Here is a 22,764-nt window from a genome sequence, read left to right on the forward strand (position 1 = left end):
CGGGCCTGCCATCTCAATCTCCTCAAGCACTCAGCAGTTTCAACTGTGGTTTTTAGCCACCGCCCAGAACGGGGGAGGGGGTGCTAGGGCACCCCCCCCCCCCCAGATCATAAGATAGTTTGCATCTGGTTTACATTCAGCCCAGGGCCCTTGAGTTCGAGGGGGGGGGTCCCCTGGGTCCCAAAGCAAGTTGCCCCTCACCGACAGGCTCTCAGGGCCCAGGGGACAGGGGGTGGAGCCGGCTGCACAGCGTTGTGCAGGGCACAGCCCTGTGCTGGGGCAGGAAGCGAGAGTGGGGAGGGGGGAGGCCACAGCCGGTGGAGGCAAAGCAAGGCGGGTGCAGGACGCAGGACTTGTGGGGAGGGAGGGAGGTGCCACACTCGAGCCCTGAGGCCCTGCTGGCCCCTGGGCGCGGGCCCAGCTCCAGCCCCCAGGGATGGACCTCGTGGACCCCGACATCTTTAATAGGGATCCCCGGGACCACTACGACCTGCTGCAGCGGCTCGGTGGCGGCACCTATGGAGAAGTCTTCAAGGTGAGGACACCCCTCCTTCTCCATCACCCTCAAACCAGTGAGACTTTGGGATGAGGCCCAAGAAGGGAAGGGGATGAGAGAGAGTCCCAGTCCTGGGCTTTGGTCAGGGATGCTGAGAAGGAACTCGGGCGAATGGAGCCTGCCTGACTGCCAACTTCCCCTTTACAAGGCTCGAGACAAGGTGACGGGGGACCTGGTGGCAGTGAAGATGGTGAAGATGGAGCCTGGTGAGAAGAGGAGACGGCAGCTCCTTCCCCACACCCCTTCCCCTCCTCTTGGGACACGGTATTGCCTCCCGCATATTCCTCCCCTGCAGCGGCCTTTTCTTTCCTGTCCCTCCTCACAGACGATGATGTTTCCACACTTCAGAAGGAAATCCTCATCTTGAAAACTTGCCGGCATGCCAACATCGTGGCCTATCATGGGAGTTATCTCTGGTGATGAGCCTCAAGCCTGCCCTGGGACCCCCCTCCCCGGCCCCTAGCCTGGAATCCCCATTCCCGACCTCCAATCCTGGACCCCTGTTTTTAAACTGCCCCCCCCAACTTGATCCCCAGTCTGAAGTCCCACTTTTCTGACCAGAGCATTCTCCAATGTGCTCTGCAATTCAGGACACCCATTTCTGAGCGGGGATCCCCAACAGTGGTCCCTTCATAGTAACCAAACCTGAAAACAAGGCCCCTTAAAACCAATCTTTCATCATCCTGCCTTCCAGGTGCCCCGGTTCCACTCTCTGCTCCTTTAATTCCCTAAATCCCCTGACCCCTAAATTAATATCCCTGATGTCCTAGTGATGACCTCTGTCCCCCAGACCTGACACCCTGGGCCCCTCTATCCCTCCCTTAACCTGCGCAACCTGGGAGATATCTGCCCTGTCTCCTGGGTTAGCATGGGACAGCAGGGTTAGGAGTCCTCCGGGGTTAGGAGTCCAAAGATGTGGGTTTGAGTCCTGTTGACCCTGAACATACATTTTCTCTCAGAGCCTCAGCTTGCCCACCTGTAAAATGGAAGTGGAATGATCTCACTCTGGTGGGCGAGGTGGATGACAGCTGTTACGTTAAAGTTTTTGTTGAATTGGAACAAAACAGACAGTGAGCCGGGCTGTCCTACGATAATGACTTATTACTGCCGTTATTATTACTCCTGAATTGTCGTAGGCTGCAGAAGTTCTGGATATGCATGGAATTCTGTGGGGCTGGTTCTCTCCAGGACATCTACCAAGGTGAGAGGAAGGGCAAGGGGGTCCATCCCTCCTGTGTCTCTGGGGTTGTGTCTCCTGGGACTGTCTTTCTGGTCCACATTTCCTGCACTGAGCCCCACTCTGGGCCTGGGGCCTGGCCTGGTTGGTGCTAGGGATGCTGTAGGGACCAAGTGGGCCCTGGGCCCTGTCCTCCAGGACTTGACAGTCCAGCCCCAATCCTTCTGCATGCAGTGACCCCCTCTGCTTTCCCCTCCCATCTTCCCCCATCTGCATTTTCTCACCAATGTGTCTGTGGCGGTGTTTGAATATTTCTGCATTTTTGGCCCATAGTATGGTCCACGTTTTTGTTGGCTGAGTGACTGAATTCCTGATTCTCTCTCTCAACCTGCATTTCACTCTTTTGGAAAACTTGAGGGTAGCAGGGGGGTGGGTCTCTGATCGCCTCTCAATTTCTGATGGCCACCACTGTCTTTGGTCATCTTTCTGTCTCCTTTGAACCCAAGATCTTAAATGTTAGCAAAGGAAGAAATTCATTAAGAAGTCATCAAAGAGGGGGGAAACTGAGGCCCTCAGAGAGGAAGTGGCCCACACAGCCAGTCTGCTGAACCTGGTCTCCGACCACTTCTGTCTGTTGTCTCCCTGTTGTCCCCTCTGTGTTTCTATGTTTCTCAGAACGTCTTTCTTCATGTTTTTCGATCTCAGTTTGGATCTGTTCCTGTTTCTCTGTCTTTCTGTTTCTCTGTCTCATTCTGTGTGTGTGTGTGTGTGTGTGTGTGTGTGTGTGTGTGTGTCTGTGTCCCTCTGCCTTTCCTCATTTTGCAAAGTCACATCACCCCCTGCTCAGAGCCCCCCCTGGGCTTTCATTTCCCTCCAAAGAGAAGCCCAAGCTCCCCAGTGTGACCCCCACCTGCACCCAAGCTGCCAGACTTCGCCTCCTACCACTTCTCTCCCTCCCCCACTCTGTTCCACCTACTTGCTGCTTTCCAAACCCACCAGGCATTCTCCCACCTCTACGCCTTTGCACCTGCTCTCCTGTTCCCTTCCAAGCTGGACTGATCACGTCTTCGCCCCGTCACCTTCTCAGAGTAGAGTAGACTTCACTGACCACCCTGTAAAATGTCATACCCCTTCCCACACATATTTCCTGTTGTTCTTTCTTGCTTTATTTTTTTTTTCTTACGATTTATTAGCATCTCATGTGCTGTGCTTTACTCATCTTGTTTGTTTGTTGTCTCCCTGGAATGTTCTCACCACAAGGGCAGGGACGTCTGTCTCTTGTCCACAGCTGTCTCCCCAGTGCCCCAACACAGTGCCTGGTACCCAGTAGACACAGTAAATATCTGTTTAATGAATCTGTCTCCCTCCAGCCTCATGTTCCCTGCGTTGCCTGGGGACGTCCCTCCGTCTCCCCCTCCCACTTATCCTATACGCTTTCCCTCCCCACGTGGCATCATCTCAGCCAGTGTGGGTGGGGGCCAGGGGCTCCCAGGTTTCCTGGTTCCCACCCAACGCCACGGGTGTGATGTTTGCAGTGACAGGCCCCCTGTCAGAGCTCCAGATTAGCTATGTCTGCCGGGAAGTGCTCCAGGTGAGGAGAAGTCTGGTGGGCCTGGGTCAGGTTGGGCCCTGTTCCAGCCCCTGGACACTCACAGCCCCCGTGTCCACTCTCTTCCCCAGGGACTTGCCTATCTGCACTCACAGAAGAAGATACACCGGGACATCAAGGTAGTCTAGGGGCAGAAAAGTGGCCTTGGTGGGTGGGGGGCCCAGGAGACGGAAGTGGTGTTTGGCGGGCTCAGGGTGGTGTTGAGCTGGGCAGTTGGGAAGGGCCAGGGGATGGAGGCAGTATGGGTTGGGGGGGGGTGTCTCTGACAGCCTCTAATTTCCCTCCTCCCCCCTCAGGGAGCCAACATCCTCATCAATGATGCTGGGGAGGTCAGACTGGGTGAGTGTGATTGGTGGGGGTTGGGGGGAGTCTGGCTGGGGACCAAGGGGATAGGGGACCCCAGGTCACCATGTCTCTCTCTGCCTCCAGCTGACTTTGGTATCTCGGCCCAGATTGGGGCAACACTGGCCCGACGCCTCTCTTTCATTGGGACGCCCTACTGGTGAGGGATGCCTGGCGGGTAGCTGGGGGTGGAGTGGGGGCAGTGGTTTTCCTCACCTGGATCACTGGGAATCTCCTTCCCGGCCCCTTTCCCTGCCTCTGCCTTTTTCTGTTGAACATTCTGTTTTCTTTTTGGCTCTCTCTCGAGTTTTACATTTACTTAGATCTCTTGGTATTAATTTTTAAAAATGTTTTTATTTACTTTTGAGAGAGGGAGAAAGAGAGAAAGCATGAGCAGGGGAGGGGCAGAGAGGAAGGGAGACACAGGATCGGAAGCAGGCTCCAGGCTCTGAGCTGTCAGTGCAGAGCCAGACGCGGGGCTCAAACCCAGACCCGTGAACCATGAGATCGTGACCTGAGCTGAAGTCGGTCGCTTAGCCGACTGAGCCACCCAGGCGCCCCTCTTTGTATTGGTTTTTATTCTGATCCTTCTGTCTTGACTTTTTTGTGTCTCTACTTCTGTTTGTCTCTTCACCTTGATGTTTCTTTCTGCATCTGGTTCTCTCCATGCCCCATTCTCCTTCTCTGTCTCTCTCGCGCACCCACCCTCATACCAAGGAGTATTCCCCTTCCCCGCCTTGTGTCACCGCTGGCTTTCTGAGGGTCTCTGCCCCCAGGATGGCTCCAGAAGTGGCAGCCGTGGCCCTGAAGGGGGGATATAACGAGCTGTGTGACGTCTGGTCCCTGGGCATCACTGCCATTGAACTAGCCGAGCTACAGCCACCGCTCTTTGACGTGCACCCTCTCAGGTAGGCAAGTCCCCCTGGGCCCAGAGGCCCCGCCCCGCCCTGACCCTGAGTGCCATCCCCCAGCCTGCTGCCCCACACCAAGGCCCCCTACAGGGGACACCCCTTCCTCTGAGCTCCATCTCAGACCCCCAAGGAGCCTCTCAACCCAGAAAGCCTTTCCTTCAGCCCTCCACACTGGGAGGGCTCCACCCCCTTCAGCCCTCCACCCCCGCAGCAGGGATTCCCCGAGGCTCTCTTCATAACTGCGGTAGCTCTGTCCTGTGATCAGCAGAGTCCCCTGGAAGGGACATCCCAGTGCACTGTAAAACCTAAACCTTGTTCTTGTTCTGTCCCTTGCTTTGCTCCCTGGTGACCTCCGTGCTTTTGGGCACCCCTCGAGTCATTGAGAGTCTGAACACCGTGTCCTCTCCTTACTCTTCCAGAGTTCTCTTCCTCATGTCGAAGAGTGGTTACCAGCCCCCCAGGCTAAAAGAAAAAGGCAAATGGTAGGAGAGGGGAGAGGGTGAGGGAGGGCCAGGGAGGGCAGAGCCAGAAACCACGGTATAATGGGAGAGTCTCTGGTCTCCTCACCCCAGAACTTCTTCCTCCTAAGGTCGGCTGCCTTCCACAACTTTGTCAAAGTCACCCTCACTAAGAACCCCAAGAAACGACCCGGTGCCACCAAGATGCTCAGTGTAAACTTCCCCTCCCTTCCCTGAAAAGCCCTTCCCAAACTCACCCCTCCCCAGGGGTGAGTTCCCCAGGACCTCTCCCAAACTCTCCAAAATGTACCCTAGACCTTTTGCCAAGATACCCTGAGTTGCTAAAACTCACAGATTCCCAAGGGCCTCCAGACCCAGTCCTGGGTATACTCAGGAATTCAAGGGGGAGCCCTTTCCCCCTGCTAAGGTACCTGTGGGATTCTCCAAGGGCCCCTGCTGGGAACCCTAGACTCTTCTAATCCTTTCCAACCCCTTAAAATCCCCCAGCCTCAGTTTCCCAGAGTTCCCTGCCTTCTTCCTCAGTTGCCCCCCCCCCAGATTACCTTAGGTTCTTGAGCCCGTGTCCCCAATAGCAGCCTTCTGTCTGCTGACACCGTCCTCCCCCTCTCCAGCATCAACTGGTGTCCCAGCCCAGGCTAAATAGAAGCCTGATCCTAGATCTTCTTGACAAACTGAGGAATCCAGGGAAGGGGGCCCCTGTTGTCGAGATCGAAGATGAGGAGCCTGAGGTGAGGGCGCCCCGGCTGACAAAAGCCTTGGAACCTCCCAGCCTTTGCTTAGGCTGGGCCCCGGGCCTGGAGTGCTTTCCTGGGGCCTCTCTTAGAAGGAAAAGGGGGAGGAGGGATGGGGAGCTGGGCACAGGGCTGGGGGCACAGAGGGCTGTGGGAGAGCCAGAGGCTCCTGGCTGGGCTCGCAGGGTGGTAGGGGTGTCTGGGGGAGGGCCACGGTCCTGATGCAGCTGCCACTCTGCCCAGGTGCCCCCTGCCGTCCCCCGGAGGATCAGGTCCACTCACCGATCCAGCTCTCTAGGGATCCCAGATGCTGATTGCTGTCGTAAGTAGAGACGCCTTAAGCTTGGGGTTACCTGACCCGATAATGGATACAAGAGAACCATTCTACCCTCTGTGATCCTGCCAGAGACCCTCATCGCGACCATCTGATCTCATGATAGGCCCCGGAGACCCTTGTCATTTCCACACAGACCCTCAGAGACCCTTATTACTATCTGACCCCGCAAGAGACTCCAGAAAACCTCATCACCAGCTGAGCTACACAATGACTGTAGAGACTCCATGAAACTTCCCATAACACAAGGACCGCCCCCCCAAGAGCCCTCAGAAATCTCTGTCCGATCCCCACGACCCAAGTGGAAGCTGAAAGCAAGCACTGGATAACTTTGAGCCCCATCTCTCTGGTCCCAAACCCTGACCCCCAAATAAGATCCTGTAAACCAAGATTTTCCCCACCCGACCAAGGGACAGCGCCAGTCCTAAGAGCCTGACCTCAACCCCCCAAATTCTACCCTTTTCTCGGATCCATCTCCTTGGCTCACTGTGTTACCCTCCTCCCTTCCAGGGCGGCACATGCAGTTCCGGAAGCTCAGAGGAATGGAGTCCAGACCCACGGCCCACACGGTGAGGTGCCTCCCCCCACTCACCTCAGATGCCCTCCCCTTCCGCCAGGCACTGCTGACCCTTTACTATCCCACAGGCCCACTTGCAGCCCCCTGGAGACTTCAGGAGCAGCAGCCCTAGGTCAGGGACCCTCGGTGTGGAGGGGAGGGGGCTGGGATATGTGAGGGAGCCGCCTGAGGGTCACGCCTGTCGCTCCTCAGGAGGCAGCCGTCAGAGTCAGACGATGACTACGACGACGTGGACATGTAAGAGAGGCGCGGCCCCCAGCCCCACTGGCCCTCACCCACCCTCACCTTCCTACAGCCGCCATGTCCCTTCCATCCGGACCCCAGCCTCCGCCCCCGCTCTCCTTCCTCCTCCAGCCGCACCCGCGCCGAGCCCCCGGGCCTCCAGCCCTCAGCTCCCAGATGTTGCTCTGACCCCAGACTTTCCGCCACAGCCCTAACCCTCAAAGCCCAGCCTTCACCCGCATCTTCCCCCCTGGAAATTTCCCTCAACACCAGACCCCAACCTCAGTGCCTGCAGTCAGCCCAGCCCCCAGGCCTGGGTCCGCCTCTCGCCCACCCATCCGTTCTATGCATCTCCTCTGCAGTGGGCTCATGGGCAGAGCCCAGCACCAAGTGAGAACCTGGCCCCCGGGAGCTCACACGATCTGCATCACGAGGTGGCTGTGAAGATTCAGGCTTCACGCGTTGTCCCCACTTGATAGCCCGTGTTGCGGTTGCCGGTATCCTCACGGCTATGCTAACGTTAAGCCATAACAATCGGCTCCAGCCCAGACCGAGTCACCCCCACCCTCTTGTTCTCAGACCTCCAGTCCCAAACCACTCCCATCTGCCCCCAGTCCTTGTTACCGACACCTGTGCCTGCTTCCCCAATCTTTGTCTTCCAGCCCCACCCCTGCAGATGACGTACCTCCTCCACTGCCTCCCAAGGTAAGGCCTTGGGCCAACGGAGCTGGGGGCCGGGGGCGGGGGGCTGAGTCTGGGGGCTGGGGACCAGGAGGCCAGGGTCCCTAGAGGCTGGGATACTGGGCACTGTAAGGCTGGAGTCTGGGACACTAGGTCCCTTGAGGTCTGGGAGACCAGGATGCTGAACACATGGTAGTCGGGAAGGAGCATCCTTGAACCTCAGGATGGGAACTCAAAGTATTTAGCCAGAGGGACACTGGTCCCAGGACTAAGCTAGCTGGCATTAGCCCTTTAGTTGTGGGTTTGTTTGTTTGTTTGTTTGTTTTAACGTTTACTCATTTTTGAGAGAGAGAGAGAGCGTGCGCGAGCGAGCGGGGGAGGGGCAGATAGAGAGGGAGACACAGAATCCAAAGCAGGCTCTGAACTGTCAGCCCAGAGTCCAATGTAAGGCTCAAACTGATGGGACCTGGAGACTATGACCTGGGACCTGGAGATCATGACCTGAGCCAGAGTGGGAAGCTTAACTGATGAGCCACCCAGCCGCCCTTGGCATTAACTCTTTAGTTGATGGAGTGTGTTGTGGGCGTCAGGGTTGACGCCTGGAATGATAGTGGGACATTGAGGGCTCAGAGCCATGAGCAAGGTCAGTTCTGGCAGAGGCAGGGTTGGGATCTAATGTATTTCCCCACACGTCTTCTCCATCTCCATAGCCCAAGTTCCGTTCTTCATCAGATGAGGGTCCCGGGAGCACTGGGGATGATGGGCAACTGAGCCCCGGGGTGCTGGTCCGGTGTGCCAGTGGGCCTCCCCCACGCACCCCCCATCTCGGGCCTCCCCCAGCCACCCGAAGCCCCCACCTAACTGCCCATTCAGGTAACGGGGCAGGCTGGGGCAGGAGGTGGGCAGGGGGTATGGGTTGGGCAGGGGAGGGGGGTGCTTTGGGGACTGATTTTCCCCCACCCTGTCTCAGAACCCTCACTCTGGAACCCAACCCCCCGGGACCCTGGTCAGCCCCCATTGTTGCCCCCCAAGAAGGAAAAGATGAAGAGAAAGGTGAGACCAGCTGTGTTGAGGACTCACACCTCTAGATGCCTGGGGGTGCCTAGGGGTGGGATAGTGTGTGGGGACAGGAAGAGTAACAATGACGCTAGGTGACATTTGTTGAGCGGTGCCTTTGTGCCAGACCCCGAGCTCATGTTTACACGTGGTGTAAACCTTCACAGATAGAGCTTGGTATCACAGGCAGTGACATCATCTCGCATGTCACAGATGGGGAGACGGAGGCAGAGAGGGGTACATAGCTTGCCAAGGTCATAAACCTTTGAGGAGGCAGAGGCAGGATTTGAATGCTGGTGCTCTTGCGTCAGAGTCTTAACCCCTGCACATTCGTGTCCCCTCCTTCCTTTTGTTGGATCTGCTGCTCTGCCCCCCGTGGCCCGCCTAGGGATGTGCCCTTCTCGTGAAGTTGTTCAATGGCTGCCCCCTCCGGATCCACAGCACGGCTGCCTGGATACACCCCTCCACCAAGGGTGGGCACTCAGGAGCGTCACGGAAAGGAAGGGGGATGGGGAGGGCCCTTAATGGAGGCACAGAGGCAGGGGTGGGGGAGGGTCTTTTTTTTTAATATTTATTTTTGAGAGATAGAGCGCGCACATGCAAGAATGGGGGAAGAGCAGAGAGAGAGAGAGAGAGAGAGAGAGAGAGAGAGAGAGACAGAGGTTCTGAAGGGGGCCCTGTGCTGACAGCAGAGAGCCCGATTCAGGGCTCAAAGTCACAAACTGTGAGATCACGACCTGAGCTGAAATCAAGAGTCAGAAGCTTAACTGACTGAGCCACCCAGGCGCCCCCTGGGGAGGGTCTTAATAGGATGGGGAGGGGCAGAACTGAGGCAGGACCAGAGCCCAGGGTTACAGTTGAGGTTTGGGGATTAAATACGGGTAGAGTGAAAATGAATTTGTGGGTGAAAATTAGGAAAGTAAGAGTTTAGGGTCCAGGAATATCAGATATAACAGAATGGTCAGAGTTTGGGGTATAAGTTGGACCCTTTAACCTCAGCTGGAGGTTAACAGTACAGAGGCTGGGGTCTGCATTTTGGAGTCGGAAGTTTGGGAGATGGGAACGTAGGCAGAAAGGGAAAGGATTTGGGAATGAGAGATGTGGAGACAAGGTCAGTGAGGGGTAAATGTTAAAGACCCAGCATTAGGGGCATCTGGCTGGCTCAGTCGGTGGAGTGGGCAACCCTTGATCTCAGGATTGTAAGGTCAAACCCCTTGTTAGGTGTAGAGATTACTTAAAATCTTTTTTAAAAAATGACTAAAACTTACTTAAAAAAAAAACAGAGTTAGAGTTTGAGGGGGACACACTGGACAGAAAAAGCCACATTTCAGGGGGCCCGAGTTTGAGGATCAGTGTTGAGACAAGATTAGCATTTGGGGGTCAGGACTGGGGAAGAGAAGGATGGAACTTCGAAGGCAATGTGGGGAAACATGACTCATGTTGGGGTCAAAGTTGAGGGGACAGGGGTCAGGATTTGCAGGTCCAGCCTTGAGAGGTAGATAAGAATGAGACCAGCTTGAGCTGGCACTGGGTCAGGGTTTGAGTTCAGATTTGGGGAGACAGAGGCTGGGAGTAAGAGAGAATTGAGCGTCAGGGCTGGAGGACAGACTAGCAGTGTTTGGGGTCAGGTCAGGGTCTGGGAGGCCCCCCCAGGATGAGGCAGGTTCCAGTGTCCTTATGTCTGTCCCCACAGACCAGCACCTGCTCCTGGGGGCAGAGGAAGGCATTTTCATCTTGAACCGGAATGATCAGGAGGCCACACTGGAAATGGTGAGGACAGCAGCTGGGGGACCGAGGGCAGGGGCTGGAGTTGGGGTTGCTGGGGTCTTATGGGAGCCATCTGCCTCGTTCTCTGCAGCTCTTTCCTAGCCGGACTACCTGGGTGTACTCCATCAACAATGTCCTCATGTCCCTCTCAGGTCTGGCTGTGGGTCAGGTGGGGGGAGTGGGGTCAGAAGTTAAGGGGTCGAGAGGGGGTTGGGAGGTAGATGGGCACAGCTGAAAACAAAATAAAACAAACAAAAACATAGGCTCCCCCTTCACAGAGCCCGCAGTTAAAAATCTCAGCCACTTTTTCACTGTGGGACTTGCTCCCTGGGCCTCAGTTTCCCTACCCATAAAATGGGGTTCACAGTAGTCCCACCTCAAGTCAGTTTTGAGGTAAGGTCTACAGTAAGTCTTTACATTTCTTTGACGTTTAGATGAGAGTTGGAACTTATCCCACACTTGTGAAATAGAGTGAGGGAGTAGATAGAGGTTACAATTTTGTGTTACTGTTTTGTAAACATTTTGCGTAAAAGAATTTCTAATTGACGGGGAAACACCAAGCCAAATCGGCTTCATGAGTTAGTTAATATCACATCTGTGATGACTTCAAGAGAATTTCTGGATCGGTTTCTTCTTAAATGTAGTAGCGTGTGCACCTTCACCTGGCTGGCTAAGTGTCCATAGTTTCTCCTGCGGCTACCAGCACGGGAGGCTAGGGAACATACTCATTTTACTCACCACTGTTCACCAGAGCCAAGCACAGGACCTGGCCTAAGGTGGACATTTACAATATGTTGAGTGGAAAATGAAGAAATAAAAGTGTTTGAGACTTGAAGCCTTGGGAGTTTCAAAGGGATAGGGCCAAGAGAAGGGACAGAGAAAGGTGGCTGTGTCTGGTGTCCGTTAACTGCCTGCTTCCCCTTACACACACATACGCCGTAGGAAAGACCCCCCACCTGTATTCTCATAGCATCCTGGGCCTGCTGGAGCGCAAGGAGACCAGAGCGGGAAGCCCCATCGCTCACATGAGCCCCCACCGGCTACTGGCAAGGTACCAGCCCCCAGTGGCGCCACAGGCCCCCGCAATCCCCCCTTCCTGCCGCCCCTCCGCATTTACACGTGCTTTCTCCTGCAGGAAGAATATGGTCTCCACCAAGATCCAGGACACCAAAGGGTGCCGGGCTTGCTGCGTGGGTGAGAGAGAATCCTGACGGGGTGGGGTGGGGGGAACGTGAGGAAAGGGGGCGTGGCGGGGCAGGGACTGCATCTACCCAAGGGGGTTACATTGTTAAGGCAGGCTGTCAACAGCCCGGGGAAGTTGTGTGCCCTTTGGGGGGGTGGGGTGGAGGGGAGAGAAGATTGACCCTAACCCATCCTTACCCATCTCCCACAGCGGAGGGTGCGAACTCGGGGGGCCCGTTCCTGTGCGGCGCACTGGAGACGTCCGTGGTCCTGCTTCAGTGGTACCAGCCCATGAACAAGTTCCTGCTGGTCCGGGTAGGGGGGCTGTCGAGGCTGGGGACTCTGTGAGGTTGCATGCTAGGGCCTTCCACTTGTTACGCTTCTGCTGAGAGTTTCATGAAGCCCGGCTTCTACCCGAGGCCCCCGCTCCAATCTCCCCCGAGGCCCCGCCCACCTGTGGTCGGTGCCAGAGGCTCCCCCTTCCGAGAGCTTCCAGATCCTTAAGCTCCGCCTCTCACTCCAGCCTAATTATCCTTCAGGCCCTATGCCCCATTCCTCGGGTCTCTAAGGGGACCCCACTCAGATCCTTTGACTCTAAGGAGACTTTGCTGCCTGTGAGGTCACGCCCCTCCGGGGACCCCGCCTCGCTGTCATTAAGGCGGCACGCTCCAAACAAGGCACGCCAACTTTGAGCCACATCCACCCGTTTCTAAGGAGGCATCACCTCACGCCTCTGGGGCCTTACCGCCTGAAGTTTCTAGGTGCCATCCCCCAAAACCGAGGGCCCAGGAAATATACTTGGGAAGCTCCCTGCAGGCTCTCCTCCCAGGCCCCTCCCCTCTCAGGCCCCGCCCCACGACTCTGAGCCCGCCCCCCCCTGTGCGGCCTGCAGCAGGTGCTGTTCCCGCTACCGACGCCCCTTCCAGTGTTCGCTCTACTGACCGGGCCGGGCTCCGAGCTGCCCGCCGTCTGCATCGGCGTGAGCCCGGGGCGGCCGGCGAACTCGGTGCTCTTCCACACCGTGCGCTTCGGCGCGCTCTCCTGCTGGCTGGGCGAGATGAGCACAGGTGGGTGGGGCAGGCTCGCTGGGGGCGGGGCTGCTGGGAGGGGGTGGGCTGGGCGGCTGGGCTGTGCTTAGCCTGCGATGTAACTGGGGTAACTGGGAAAGGGATTGCAGCTGGGGCGAGGGGAGAGAGGTGGATGCATACAGCCGGTGAGATGGAGGACCCGTCGGGACCGCTGTGATGGGCGGGGTTTAGCTTGGGAATGGAGAGGGTGCCTAGCGGAGGAAGGCAGAAGCAGGTGGAATTGGTCTTTGAACCTCTGCCTGTCAAACAGAGCACAGGGGACCGGTGCAGGTGACCCAGGTAGAGGAAGACAAGGTGATGGTGTTGATGGACGGTAAGGACCCTCCTCCCAGTCTTTTCTCCACTGTTCCTGGATCTCAGCTTCGCAGACCCTGTGCTTCTCAGAAATGCTGAGCCCCTCCGGGCCTTGCCCTTGTCCTGCTGTGCTTCTCAGTGAATTTATTGTACAGTCTCTCAGCATCCTTCTGAGCCTCACTCTTATAGCCCTCTCTCTACCCTCTTCTAGGGTCTCTGAAGCTGGTGACTCCGGAGGGAGACCCAGTCCGGGGACTTCGAACTCCAGAGATCCCTATGACTGAAGCAGTAGAGGCCGTGGGTATGTGCAGGGATGGGAGGGCCCCCGGTCCAGAATGGAGGCTCAGTGATACCCAAGCGTAACAGGCACTGCTTGTCTCCCAGCTATGGTCGGGGGCCGGCTCCAGGCCTTTTGGAAGCATGGAGTGCAGGTGTGGGCTCCAGGCTCAGACCAGGTAAGCTTCATCCCAATGCCCACAACTCCGCTCCTTCCCCATCAGGCATCCAGTTCATCAGATGGATCAGGAGAATTGAGTCAGGGTGGGAAGCCCTGACTAGAAGCTTCCTCCAGTCTCAGTTCAGCCGGGTCCCCTTCTATACCCCAGGGTCTCTTGGGTCTAGAGCTCATTCCAGGCCACTGGGGGATCTTGTGCGAGAGAGTCTACTCTCTCTGAACCTCAGTCTCCAACTATAAAATGGGGGTCACTATGGGGCGCCTGGGTGGCGCAGTCGGTTAAGCGTCCGACATCAGCCAGGTCACGATCTCGCGGTCCGTGAGTTCGAGCCCCGCGTCAGGCTCTGGGCTGATGGCTCGGAGCCTGGAGCCTGTTTCCGATTCTGTGTCTCCCTCTCTCTCTGCCCCTCCCCCGTTCATGCTCTGTCTCTCTCTGTCCCAAAAATAAATAAAAAACGTTGAAAAAAAAATTAAAAAAAAAAAAATAAAATGGGGGTCACTAGAGAGAGATGTGGGTGGTTAAGAACATGAACAGATGGCCTGGGTTGGAACCAGCTGATTGGCCTCAAGCAAATGACTTAACGTTCCCATGCATTACTTTCCCCATCTGGAAAATGGAGTGAAAAATGGTCCTTAGCTCATAGATGTGTCAGATGCTGCCCATACGTGTTTGTATTTAATCTTCACCATCACATATGAGGAAGGTCCTGTGACTTCACAGGTTAGTAATCTGAGGCACAGAGAGGAAAAGGAACTTGCGTGGGGGGGGGGTCACACAGCTGGTGAATGGTGTTAACTAGAATTATTTCTGGATCTAAGACTAAAAGTTTAGAGACCTCTCCCCCACCCCCGTTCCCTTTAAGGGAAAGGGGAAGAGTCTTCTAGATACTGAAACACACACTTTTCCCCCAGCTGTTGCAGGAGCTGAGAGACCCCACCCTCACCTTCCGTCTTCTTGGCTCCCCCAGGTATGGACTTAAGGAAGGGGAACACGGAACCGGGGAGGGGGGCTTCCAGTTTGGAGAGGTGTCTTGAGATCTCTCTAGCCACCTGTATCTTTGGCCTGGACATTCTGTCTCTTGGTCTCCCTGCTTCTATCTCTGTGCCTTATTCCCCACACAGCAGCCAAGGGGACATTTTTATTTTTTTAATTTTAATTTTCACTTTTTAGTTTGACATAATTTTTTTTTTTTATTTATTTTTTTTTTAATTTTTTTTTTTAATTTTATTTATTTTTGGGACAGAGAGAGACAGAGCATGAACGGGGGAGGGGCAGAGAGAGAGGGAGACACAGAATCCGAAACAGGCTCCAGGCTCCGAGCTATCAGCCCAGAGCCTGACGCGGGGCTCGAACTCACGGACCGCGAGATCGTGACCTGGCTGAAGTCGGACGCTTAACCGACTGCGCCACCCAGGCGCCCCTAGTTTGACATAATTTTAGACTCACAGAGAAGTTGCAAAAAGAAATTTAAAAATTCTCGTATCCCCTTCATTCATCCAGTTCCTCAGATGTTAGCTTTTTGGTTGGTTTTTGTTTTTGTTTTTCTGTGTGTGTGTGTGTGTGTGTGTGTGTGTGTGCTTTGTTTTTATCATGTATATTTTATCCTCTTTTGTATATGTGTCATTTTTTTTCTATCTGGGTGTGAACTGTTTCCTAAATCCAAGCAAAGACATATTCTTACAGACCACAGCGCAGCTGTCAAAATCAAGAAAATGACAGCAAGACATCACTACCTTCTAATCCACATACCCGGTCTCACCGGTTAGCCCAATGATACTCTTTATAACCAAAAAATAATACTTTTTTTTTTTTTTTTCTGGTCCTGGAGACAATTCAAAATGATGGGTTGCATTTAAGAGTGGTGTTTCTTTAGTCTTTAGCCTGGAACAGTTCTTCAGGTTTTCTTTGTTTTTCGTGACCTTGATACTTTTGAAGAGTACAGGAAGGTTGTTTTCCAGAATGTCCCTCAGTTGGGTTTGAGGTTTCCAGGTTAAGCATTTCGGGGGCAGGGGTACCGTGGAAGTGATGGCGGGTCGTCAGTCCATCATATCATGTCAGTTTGTCCCAGTACTGGTCACGCCATCTTTGAACATTTGGGGAAGGTGGGGTGAGTCCGGTTTCTCCACTAGAAGTTACTTTTGTGCTAAAAAAAAGTATCTTTTGTGGTGATTTGCTGAGACTGTGTAATTATACTGTTTCTATCAGACTTTTACTCATGGCTTTTAGTATCTATTATTGATTTTTGCCTGAATATATTTTTAGGATAGTTACCCAGTGGGGATTTCCTATTTCTGCACTCATTGGTTGGCATGCTACTGTGGGGAAAACGGTCCTTTCTCTACCATGTATGTATGTATGTATGTGTGTGTGTATTTCAGCACAGTCTCCTGGATTTCCATTTTATTCTGTGGGTTACAATCTATATTAGTATCATGATTAATTGCGAGGCATGAGAACTCCCACATTTAGCCGGTGAGAGCCCCTTCAAGGATCTCTTGCAGCCTTTTGACATGCCAGAGCGGTCTTTTAAAATCTAAATCCGATTGTGTCACTCTCCCCATTTAAACTCTCCCGTTAAATACCCAATCCTGGCCACAAGATAAATACAAGATAAATATCCCGTCCTGGCCACAGCGCACAAGACTTTGACTTCTGCAGCCAAGCCCCAAGCTCTCCCCCACCTCAAAGCGTTTGCATAGGCTGTTCTCTCTGTCCGGAACACCTTTCCCTGACTTTTCACCAAGCTCCCTCCCTCCTGAGCCTCTTTCAGGCTCCACCCGCTATTCTTCGGGGCACGCTGGCCAGCCCTTTGGGATAGGTTTCCATGCAATGTGTTCCATTACATGAGTGGTTTGCAGTCATGTTATTCACTGATTCATGCTGGTCTTCGTTTTGGCCTCCTCAAGGGCAGAGACTGTCTCTGCACATCACTGCAAGAGTCCAGAACTGTGCTGGCACAGGCTCTATTAACTCCTTTGTGAATGAATGAATGAATGAATGAACTGACTTCTCTCCTCCTTCCCCAGGCCTGTGGTGGTGGAGACACGCCCAGCAGATGATCCTACTGCCCCCAGCAACCTCTACATCCAGGAATGAGTCTCTAGGGGGGGGTGTTAGGAACCAGTCCCTGCACCCCCCTCCCCAACGGACATACATTAGTGATCATGACATGCACTTGTCTCCCAATAAACACGACTCCAGCCTCTGCTGTCATCTTGTTCTTCAAGGGGGGAAGGGGAGGGCAGATTTCCCAGATGCCCACCCATACCTCAAACGTCCACGATCCAGCACAAGGATGTCAGGAGTGTAGCACAGACTTTATTTCTCCAGTACATGGTCACCTGTCCCCCAGCTGCCGTTGGGGGCGGGGTTTGGGACTAAGGGACTTGCTGTGAGTATAAGGCACTTGAGGTGGGGGTGAAGGGCCAGCTGGGGGTGTCTCAGCTAAGCTGGTCCTCGTACTGCTTGCGGAAACAGTCGCCAGCTGGGAAGAAATCCCAGCATCTCTCTTGGTACATCTTCCAGACGTAGGACTCCTAGGATTGGGGCATGGGGAAGAATTGGTCACATCTTCAAAAGCTCATGTTGACATGAGCTTTTTACTGCCACCTGCTGCTTGACCTTATATTAAAATTCTCCATGTCCCTGCCCGCTCTCCTCCCATTAACACCCCCTTACCTGGCCCGTGTGTTCTGTCTCATCCTTATTTATCAGATACATCAGGAAAAACCTGGGGATGGAAGGGCAGTGGAGACAGGTGAGGACTACCCTAACTTTCTCCTGATTGGCTCGGAATCCACCCACTTGGATGCCACACCTAACTGGCCAATGCTCATTCCCCCCCACCTCGCTGTCGGCCACACCCCCATCCCTTGAATGGTCAGTGGACCTATGCTCACATGTAATTGGCCAGGTTGTGCTCCTCTAGAGTGTGGGTCTCAAACCCATGTGGTGTCGTATCGAAGTAATCGCTGCCGATGCCGCAGATGAAGCACTTGGTCTGTGGGTGGTGGGAGACATCAGAATCCGGGCCCATTCATCCCCCAGCCTCCCATAATCCCTCTGGGTCACCCCCAGACTTGACCTACCTCCATATCTTCCTTCACTTGCTCTTGTTGGTCTCGGAGCTCGCCAAAAGCGTCAATGATCAGACCTGCGGCGGCCGGGCGCAGGTCAATGCCCAACCTCTGACCCAGCTCGGGCTCCTCCCTCTTCTGGCTACCTACCTCGGAGCCTTGCCCCCCATCCTCCTTCTCCCTAATCTCACCCTGCTTCCTGAAGATAATAATACCTAGCATTTATTGAGCACTTATTATGGGTAAAACACCTAGGAATTGACTTAATTTTCATCATAACCCTTAATTTTCATCATACCCATATTAGTATCATTAATAGCCCCATTTTACATATGGAGAAACTGAGGCCCAGAGAGGCGACTTGCCGCAAGTCTCCCAGTAGGAAGAGGGAGAGGCAGAGGCAGAGCCAAGATGTGAATCCGGGCAGACTGGATCCTGGGCCTGCACTCTTCAAGGAGCTAGTCTGCCTCTGGGCACCGAGCCCCCACTCGCACAACCACGACCAGCACTGACCCTGGATGATGGCCAGCAGGATGACGATGACAAAGAAGAAGAAGGTGATGTCGAAGACCACCCGGTACAGCTCGTATTCGTCGCCTGCCGGGTCCTCAATCTCATCCCCGATGCCCCCACCAGCTCGGACACCCACGTACATGTGAAACAGGTAGCACTGTGGGGGAAGGGAAAGAAGCCTACCGGTCACGCGCTCCCTCATTCGACATCTGCCAAGTACCTCCAAGGCCCCGGGCTGAGGGGGCAGGAGACGTAGCAGTGGCTGAGACAGTTCTGGGCCCTGGCCTCACAGGGCTCACAAACATGTCATCAGATAGTGACAGCCCAGAAGTGATCATGGCTGTGATAGGGAGAGCACAGGCAGAAAGGGCAGAGCCGGGGCGGGGAAGCACAGTGTGATCAGGGGGCAGGTGGGGGAAGCACAGGCAGCTTTGAAGTTTTGAAAGGCTGACTCAGCCAGGGTGATCAGGCGAGACTTCCCTAGAAGAGGGGACATGTGTGAGCTGGGACTTGAAGGAGGTGTTAGGTGGGAGAAAGTGTTCCAGGCAGAGAAAACCACATGTGTTTTGACACCGCTGGGGAGCAAAGAATACATTTTGTTCCTGGGAGGAACCGAAAGAGGTTCGGTGAGGTTAGAAAATAGAGCTCCTGTGAGAAAGAGCAGGGAGAGAAATGAGGCCCAGCCAATGGTTAGGGAGGGCTTCCTGTAGGAGGCAGCATTTAAGTTGAAAGGTGACGTGTCAAGTGAAAGAGGGGCGTGTCCGTGGGGCCCGTGGTGGAGGATGGAGAGCATGTCAGATGCAAAGGGCTTGGGTGGGAGGAAACACATGGTCTTAGGGGAACTGAAAGAAAACAGGCAGCCAGACAGCCAAAAGCAAGAAAGACTGTGGTGAGACTCGGGCAAAGCTAGCTCTTCCCTGGCTTCGGACGCCATGGTGAGGGATTCAATTTTATCCCATGGCATTGGGGAGCTACGAGAAGGCTCTGAACAGGTAGGAGGGCACGGTCTGCGTGGCACTTGGGAAAGACTTTACACCTGTTCTTTCTGTGTCCCCAAGAAGTGAGAGCTCCCAGTTGTCTCGGTTAAGAGCCGAGGCCAGTGACTGGTGAGAATAGGGCTATGGGTGTCAAGACTAGGTCTGGTGGGGCCTCAAATGTCAGGCTGAAGAGCCGGACTAGGCCCTGAGAACGCGGTGCAAGATTACAGGACATCTTGTGAGATGAAGCCTTGAGACAATTCTTCCAACCGTGGCCTGTGCCTCTAGTAAGGTCAGCTCAATCTGGGTTATGACCACCGTTCTCAGAATAGAAGAGAAAGTATAAACAAGCAGGGCATGCTGGTACTTGGGGTGAAATTTATATATATGTATTTTTAAATTTTTTTAAAGTTTATTTATTTATTTTCAGGGAGAAAGACTGAAAGAGAGGCGGGGGGGGGCACAAAGAGAGAGAGAGAGAGAGAGAGAGAGAGAGAGATCCCAAGCAGGCTCCATGATGCCAGCACAGAGCCCAGTGTGGGGCTTGAACTCGCAGACTATGAGATCATGACCTGAGCTGAGATCGAGTCCGACGCTTAACCTACTGAGCCACCCAGGCGCCCCTATGTTTCTTTCTTTCTTTCTTTTTTTTTTTAAAGTAATCTCTACGCCCAATGTGGGGCTTGAATTTACAACCCTGAGATTAAGAGTCGCATACTTGGGTGAAACTTTTATCGATAACGATGAGAGTAGCTAACACCTATGTAATCCTTAATACACACCAGGCACCATTGTAAGACTTTTAAGGGAGCTGCACTGGGTCCTAAAACCAGCCCTAGGCTGTAGGCACTGTTGTCACACACCCGTTTTACAGGGGAGGAACACCAGAGCGTGAGTAGGTTGACTAGCCGGCCCCAAATCACATGCTTTGTAAGCGACAGGGGCACCGTGTCTGAGCACTTTTCCAATAACAATAGCTTTAAAGGCTCAAATAACATGACGACGGGGGCTGACGCTCATTGAGCACCGATCACGTGCCCGGTACTGTTCAAAGTACCTCACGGAACCCTCACAGTAAGTCTACGAGGTGGGAACTACCATCAACCCCCCTCACAGACGGGAACACTAAGGGCCAGATGGTCAGTGACCAGGCCAAGAGTGCTGGGGGAGGGGCTCACCGTCATCATGTCGTCACACTTCATGTCGGGCTCGTCCTCATCCTCACTCTTGTTGTAGAACTTGCGGAAGAAGTTGAAGGCCACCACGGTGTACAGGTAGACCACCACCGCCAGGAGGCCCACGGTCATCACCAGCTGGGGGTGCGCAGGGGGCTGGTCAGCTCCACGCTCGGCCGGCCCCCCCGGTCCTCACCCCCAGTCGGTCAATGTGGCCCTCCCTGCGGGGTCTCACTACCCACACCCACCCTGGCTCAGCCCACCCAGCCTTGCCCTTCCTCGCCGGAGCCGCCCGACCCTCACCCCTCCACCCCTACTCAGGCTGCCAGCTCATCCCTGCCTGGCTCACACCCCCCAGGCAGGCCCCCCGCCACACCTGCTTCCCATTATGGGTGACGGAGGACAGGATGGTGCGCAGCGTCTTGACCCCCATGGCAATGTCCAGGAGGTGGGCCGCAAAGAAGAAGTTGTTGTAGTGTCCCAGGAGGGACATCACCATGTACCAGCCCAGGTATAGGAAAGACTGTGGGCACACAGGGTCAGGGGTCAGGGAGCGTGCAGGATTCCTGGGGAGCACTCCTGAGGGGAGTGTTCATGAGGGCCAAGGAGCACTTGGGGGGGGTAGGGGGCACTCTGGGAACAGGGGGTCCAGGAACATTTGAGTGGCATGGGAGTGCTCTGGGAGTCACGATGCCATCTCTGCCTAGGGGGCGTCTGGAGGACTGGGAGCACTCTGCAGTAATGGAACACTCTGGGTGAGAAGCCATCCTAAGGGTAGTTGGGGAGCCCTCTGCTGAAGGACACGGACTGAGAATTCAAGAGCACCTGAGGGACAAGGGGCTTCGGGGGGCCAGGGGGTATCATAGGACCAGAGGTGCATGGGGGCTCAGGAGTCGGTCCCTGGTCAGGGATACTGGGGGTGGAGCCCCCGGCCCTCCCAAGGCCCTCCTCCCGCAGCCCACCCCCCACCTATGAGCCCCTCCTCACATTGTCTGTGAAGATGACCCCAAACTTCCAGATCTGGTACTTGACGTCAATGGACATGAGCCTATGTGGGGTGGGAGGAAGAAGGACGGGCGGATGCCTGAGAGACTCAGTCCCTGGCCACCTTCCCTGATGGCCCCAGGCCTGTACAGGATGGCCCCTGGCTTACCAGGTGAGCAGCCCCGGTGGTGGTTCAGGCTTACGCTCGTTGTGGGCTGTGATCTCCAGCGTGGCCAGATCCATGCCCAGCAGCTCGGCGATCCGCTCCCGCCCATAGATGTCCCCATGCTTGTCCAGGACCTGTACCAGGGATTGTGGGGACATGTGGACGTGGCTGGGGTGGGGGAGGGCATAGCCTGTGTGGGGCATTCTGGGGACATTCTGAACTTTGTGTGAGAAATTGGGCTTGCATTTTTCTAGGGACAAGGTTCAGAGCTTTCTTCAGATCCTCAGGGGGAGGGTCCAAAAGTGATAAAGTTTCAGTTGATCCACTAACCAAATTAATAGGGATAATTTATTATTATTAAGGTAGTAGTGAAGGAACCCTATATAATTGGGTCTCTGCCATCAGTGAATTCTTCTCCCACTCACCCCCCTCATTCACTCTGCTTCAGCCACACAGACCTCTTCGCAGTTCCTCAAATATACCAGACACATTCCTGCCTCAGGGCCTTTGCACTGGTTATTCCTCTTGCCTAGGACACTCTTCCCCCAGATTTCTACTTGACTCACTCCTTTACCTCATTAACTAGTGTGCCCTTTCCTGCCTACCGGACATGAGAGGGCAACCTCTCCTGGCCAGCGCGCGCGCGCACACACACACACACACACACACACACACACCCTCCCCACCCCCCATCACTGCTTTTTTCTTGTACAGCACTTATCACCACCTAAACCTTATATATGTGCTCATCATCTGTGTTGCCAGCTCGAGTGTCAGAATCACTGTTGTGTTTACTGTTGGATTCCTGGCACATGGCAGGTGCTTGATAAATGTCTGTTGAGTGAATGAATGATGGTAACAGGCGACATGTGTCTACTTTCCCTATGTGCCAGATACTGCTCGGGTCGTAGGCCACAGAATCTTTACAACCACCCTGTGGGGTCAGTCCTATTACTACCTCACTTTGAATCTTAGGGAAACTGAGGCACAGAAAGGCTGACACAGGAGTAGAAAAGCAGGCAATCCAGCTCCAGAGTCTGTGTGCTTCAAATAATATGCCTCACCTCTTCTCTCTTAACTAGTATTTAACTGAGTACTCATTCTGAGCCAGATACTGTGCTCTGCTCATAACACATATTATGTCATTACAGAGGGAGGGGGTGATTGTCACGCTCATTTCCAGACAGGCAAACTGAGGTACTCCTCAGGGAGCCAAAGCCCCTTGCCCAAGGTCGCACACAAAGCAAGTGGGATGGACTGGGACGGGACTGGGACGGCCAGGTGGCAGCCAGAGAGACCCAGCCCGGGAGACCCTTCCACCTCCCCATCCACATCCTCACCTTCCGCTTGACAAACTTGTCCCAGTAGTTGCTGGGGAAAGACCTGCCGAGAGAGACAGAGAGACCCCGAGG

At 54.5% G+C, this 22,764-nt stretch overlaps 2 protein-coding genes across 6 annotated transcripts in view; one reads left to right on the forward strand and one right to left on the reverse strand.

Annotated features, from left to right (window-relative positions):
* The first annotated feature begins 288 nt into the window (after window positions 1–288).
* MAP4K1 (mitogen-activated protein kinase kinase kinase kinase 1) lies at window positions 289–16,666 on the forward strand. Of its 2 annotated transcripts, XM_058707776.1 has the most exons (31): window positions 290–535; window positions 705–762; window positions 882–972; window positions 1,693–1,757; window positions 3,269–3,324; window positions 3,414–3,461; window positions 3,639–3,681; window positions 3,772–3,844; window positions 4,461–4,592; window positions 5,015–5,077; window positions 5,185–5,266; window positions 5,686–5,802; window positions 6,049–6,127; window positions 6,650–6,708; window positions 6,785–6,828; window positions 6,909–6,953; window positions 7,601–7,643; window positions 8,330–8,492; window positions 8,590–8,672; window positions 9,064–9,148; window positions 10,369–10,445; window positions 10,534–10,594; window positions 11,385–11,493; window positions 11,578–11,636; window positions 11,836–11,939; window positions 12,517–12,691; window positions 12,963–13,025; window positions 13,218–13,307; window positions 13,391–13,461; window positions 14,373–14,428; window positions 16,488–16,666. In XM_058707776.1, exons 1-31 carry the CDS (start codon window positions 437–439, stop codon window positions 16,555–16,557), a joined length of 2,463 nt encoding a protein of 820 aa, XP_058563759.1. In that variant the 5' UTR covers window positions 290–436; the 3' UTR covers window positions 16,558–16,666. The 2 variants fall into 2 exon arrangements, with proteins under 2 accessions (XP_058563760.1, XP_058563759.1); XM_058707777.1 differs by lacking the exon at window positions 12,963–13,025 and having other exon boundaries at window positions 289–535.
* Window positions 16,667–16,759: 93 nt separating this feature from the next.
* Window positions 16,760–22,764, reverse strand: part of RYR1 (ryanodine receptor 1) — a 117,521-nt gene continuing 111,516 nt past the window's right edge. For all 4 annotated transcript variants that reach the window (XM_058707775.1, XM_058707772.1, XM_058707773.1 and 1 more), the window contains 10 exons: window positions 22,693–22,735; window positions 21,356–21,486; window positions 21,190–21,250; window positions 20,579–20,725; window positions 20,206–20,340; window positions 18,051–18,207; window positions 17,550–17,614; window positions 17,361–17,461; window positions 17,140–17,191; window positions 16,760–16,997 (listed from right to left, as the gene is read on the reverse strand). In XM_058707775.1, the coding sequence (XP_058563758.1) occupies window positions 16,902–16,997; window positions 17,140–17,191; window positions 17,361–17,461; window positions 17,550–17,614; window positions 18,051–18,207; window positions 20,206–20,340; window positions 20,579–20,725; window positions 21,190–21,250; window positions 21,356–21,486; window positions 22,693–22,735 (988 nt within the window). In that variant the 3' untranslated portion in view covers window positions 16,760–16,901. The remainder of the gene's footprint in view (window positions 16,998–17,139; window positions 17,192–17,360; window positions 17,462–17,549; window positions 17,615–18,050; window positions 18,208–20,205; window positions 20,341–20,578; window positions 20,726–21,189; window positions 21,251–21,355; window positions 21,487–22,692; window positions 22,736–22,764) is intronic.

Source organism: Neofelis nebulosa, chromosome 17 (genome assembly GCF_028018385.1).
Source record: "Neofelis nebulosa isolate mNeoNeb1 chromosome 17, mNeoNeb1.pri, whole genome shotgun sequence".
Taxonomy (NCBI): domain Eukaryota; kingdom Metazoa; phylum Chordata; class Mammalia; order Carnivora; family Felidae; genus Neofelis; species Neofelis nebulosa.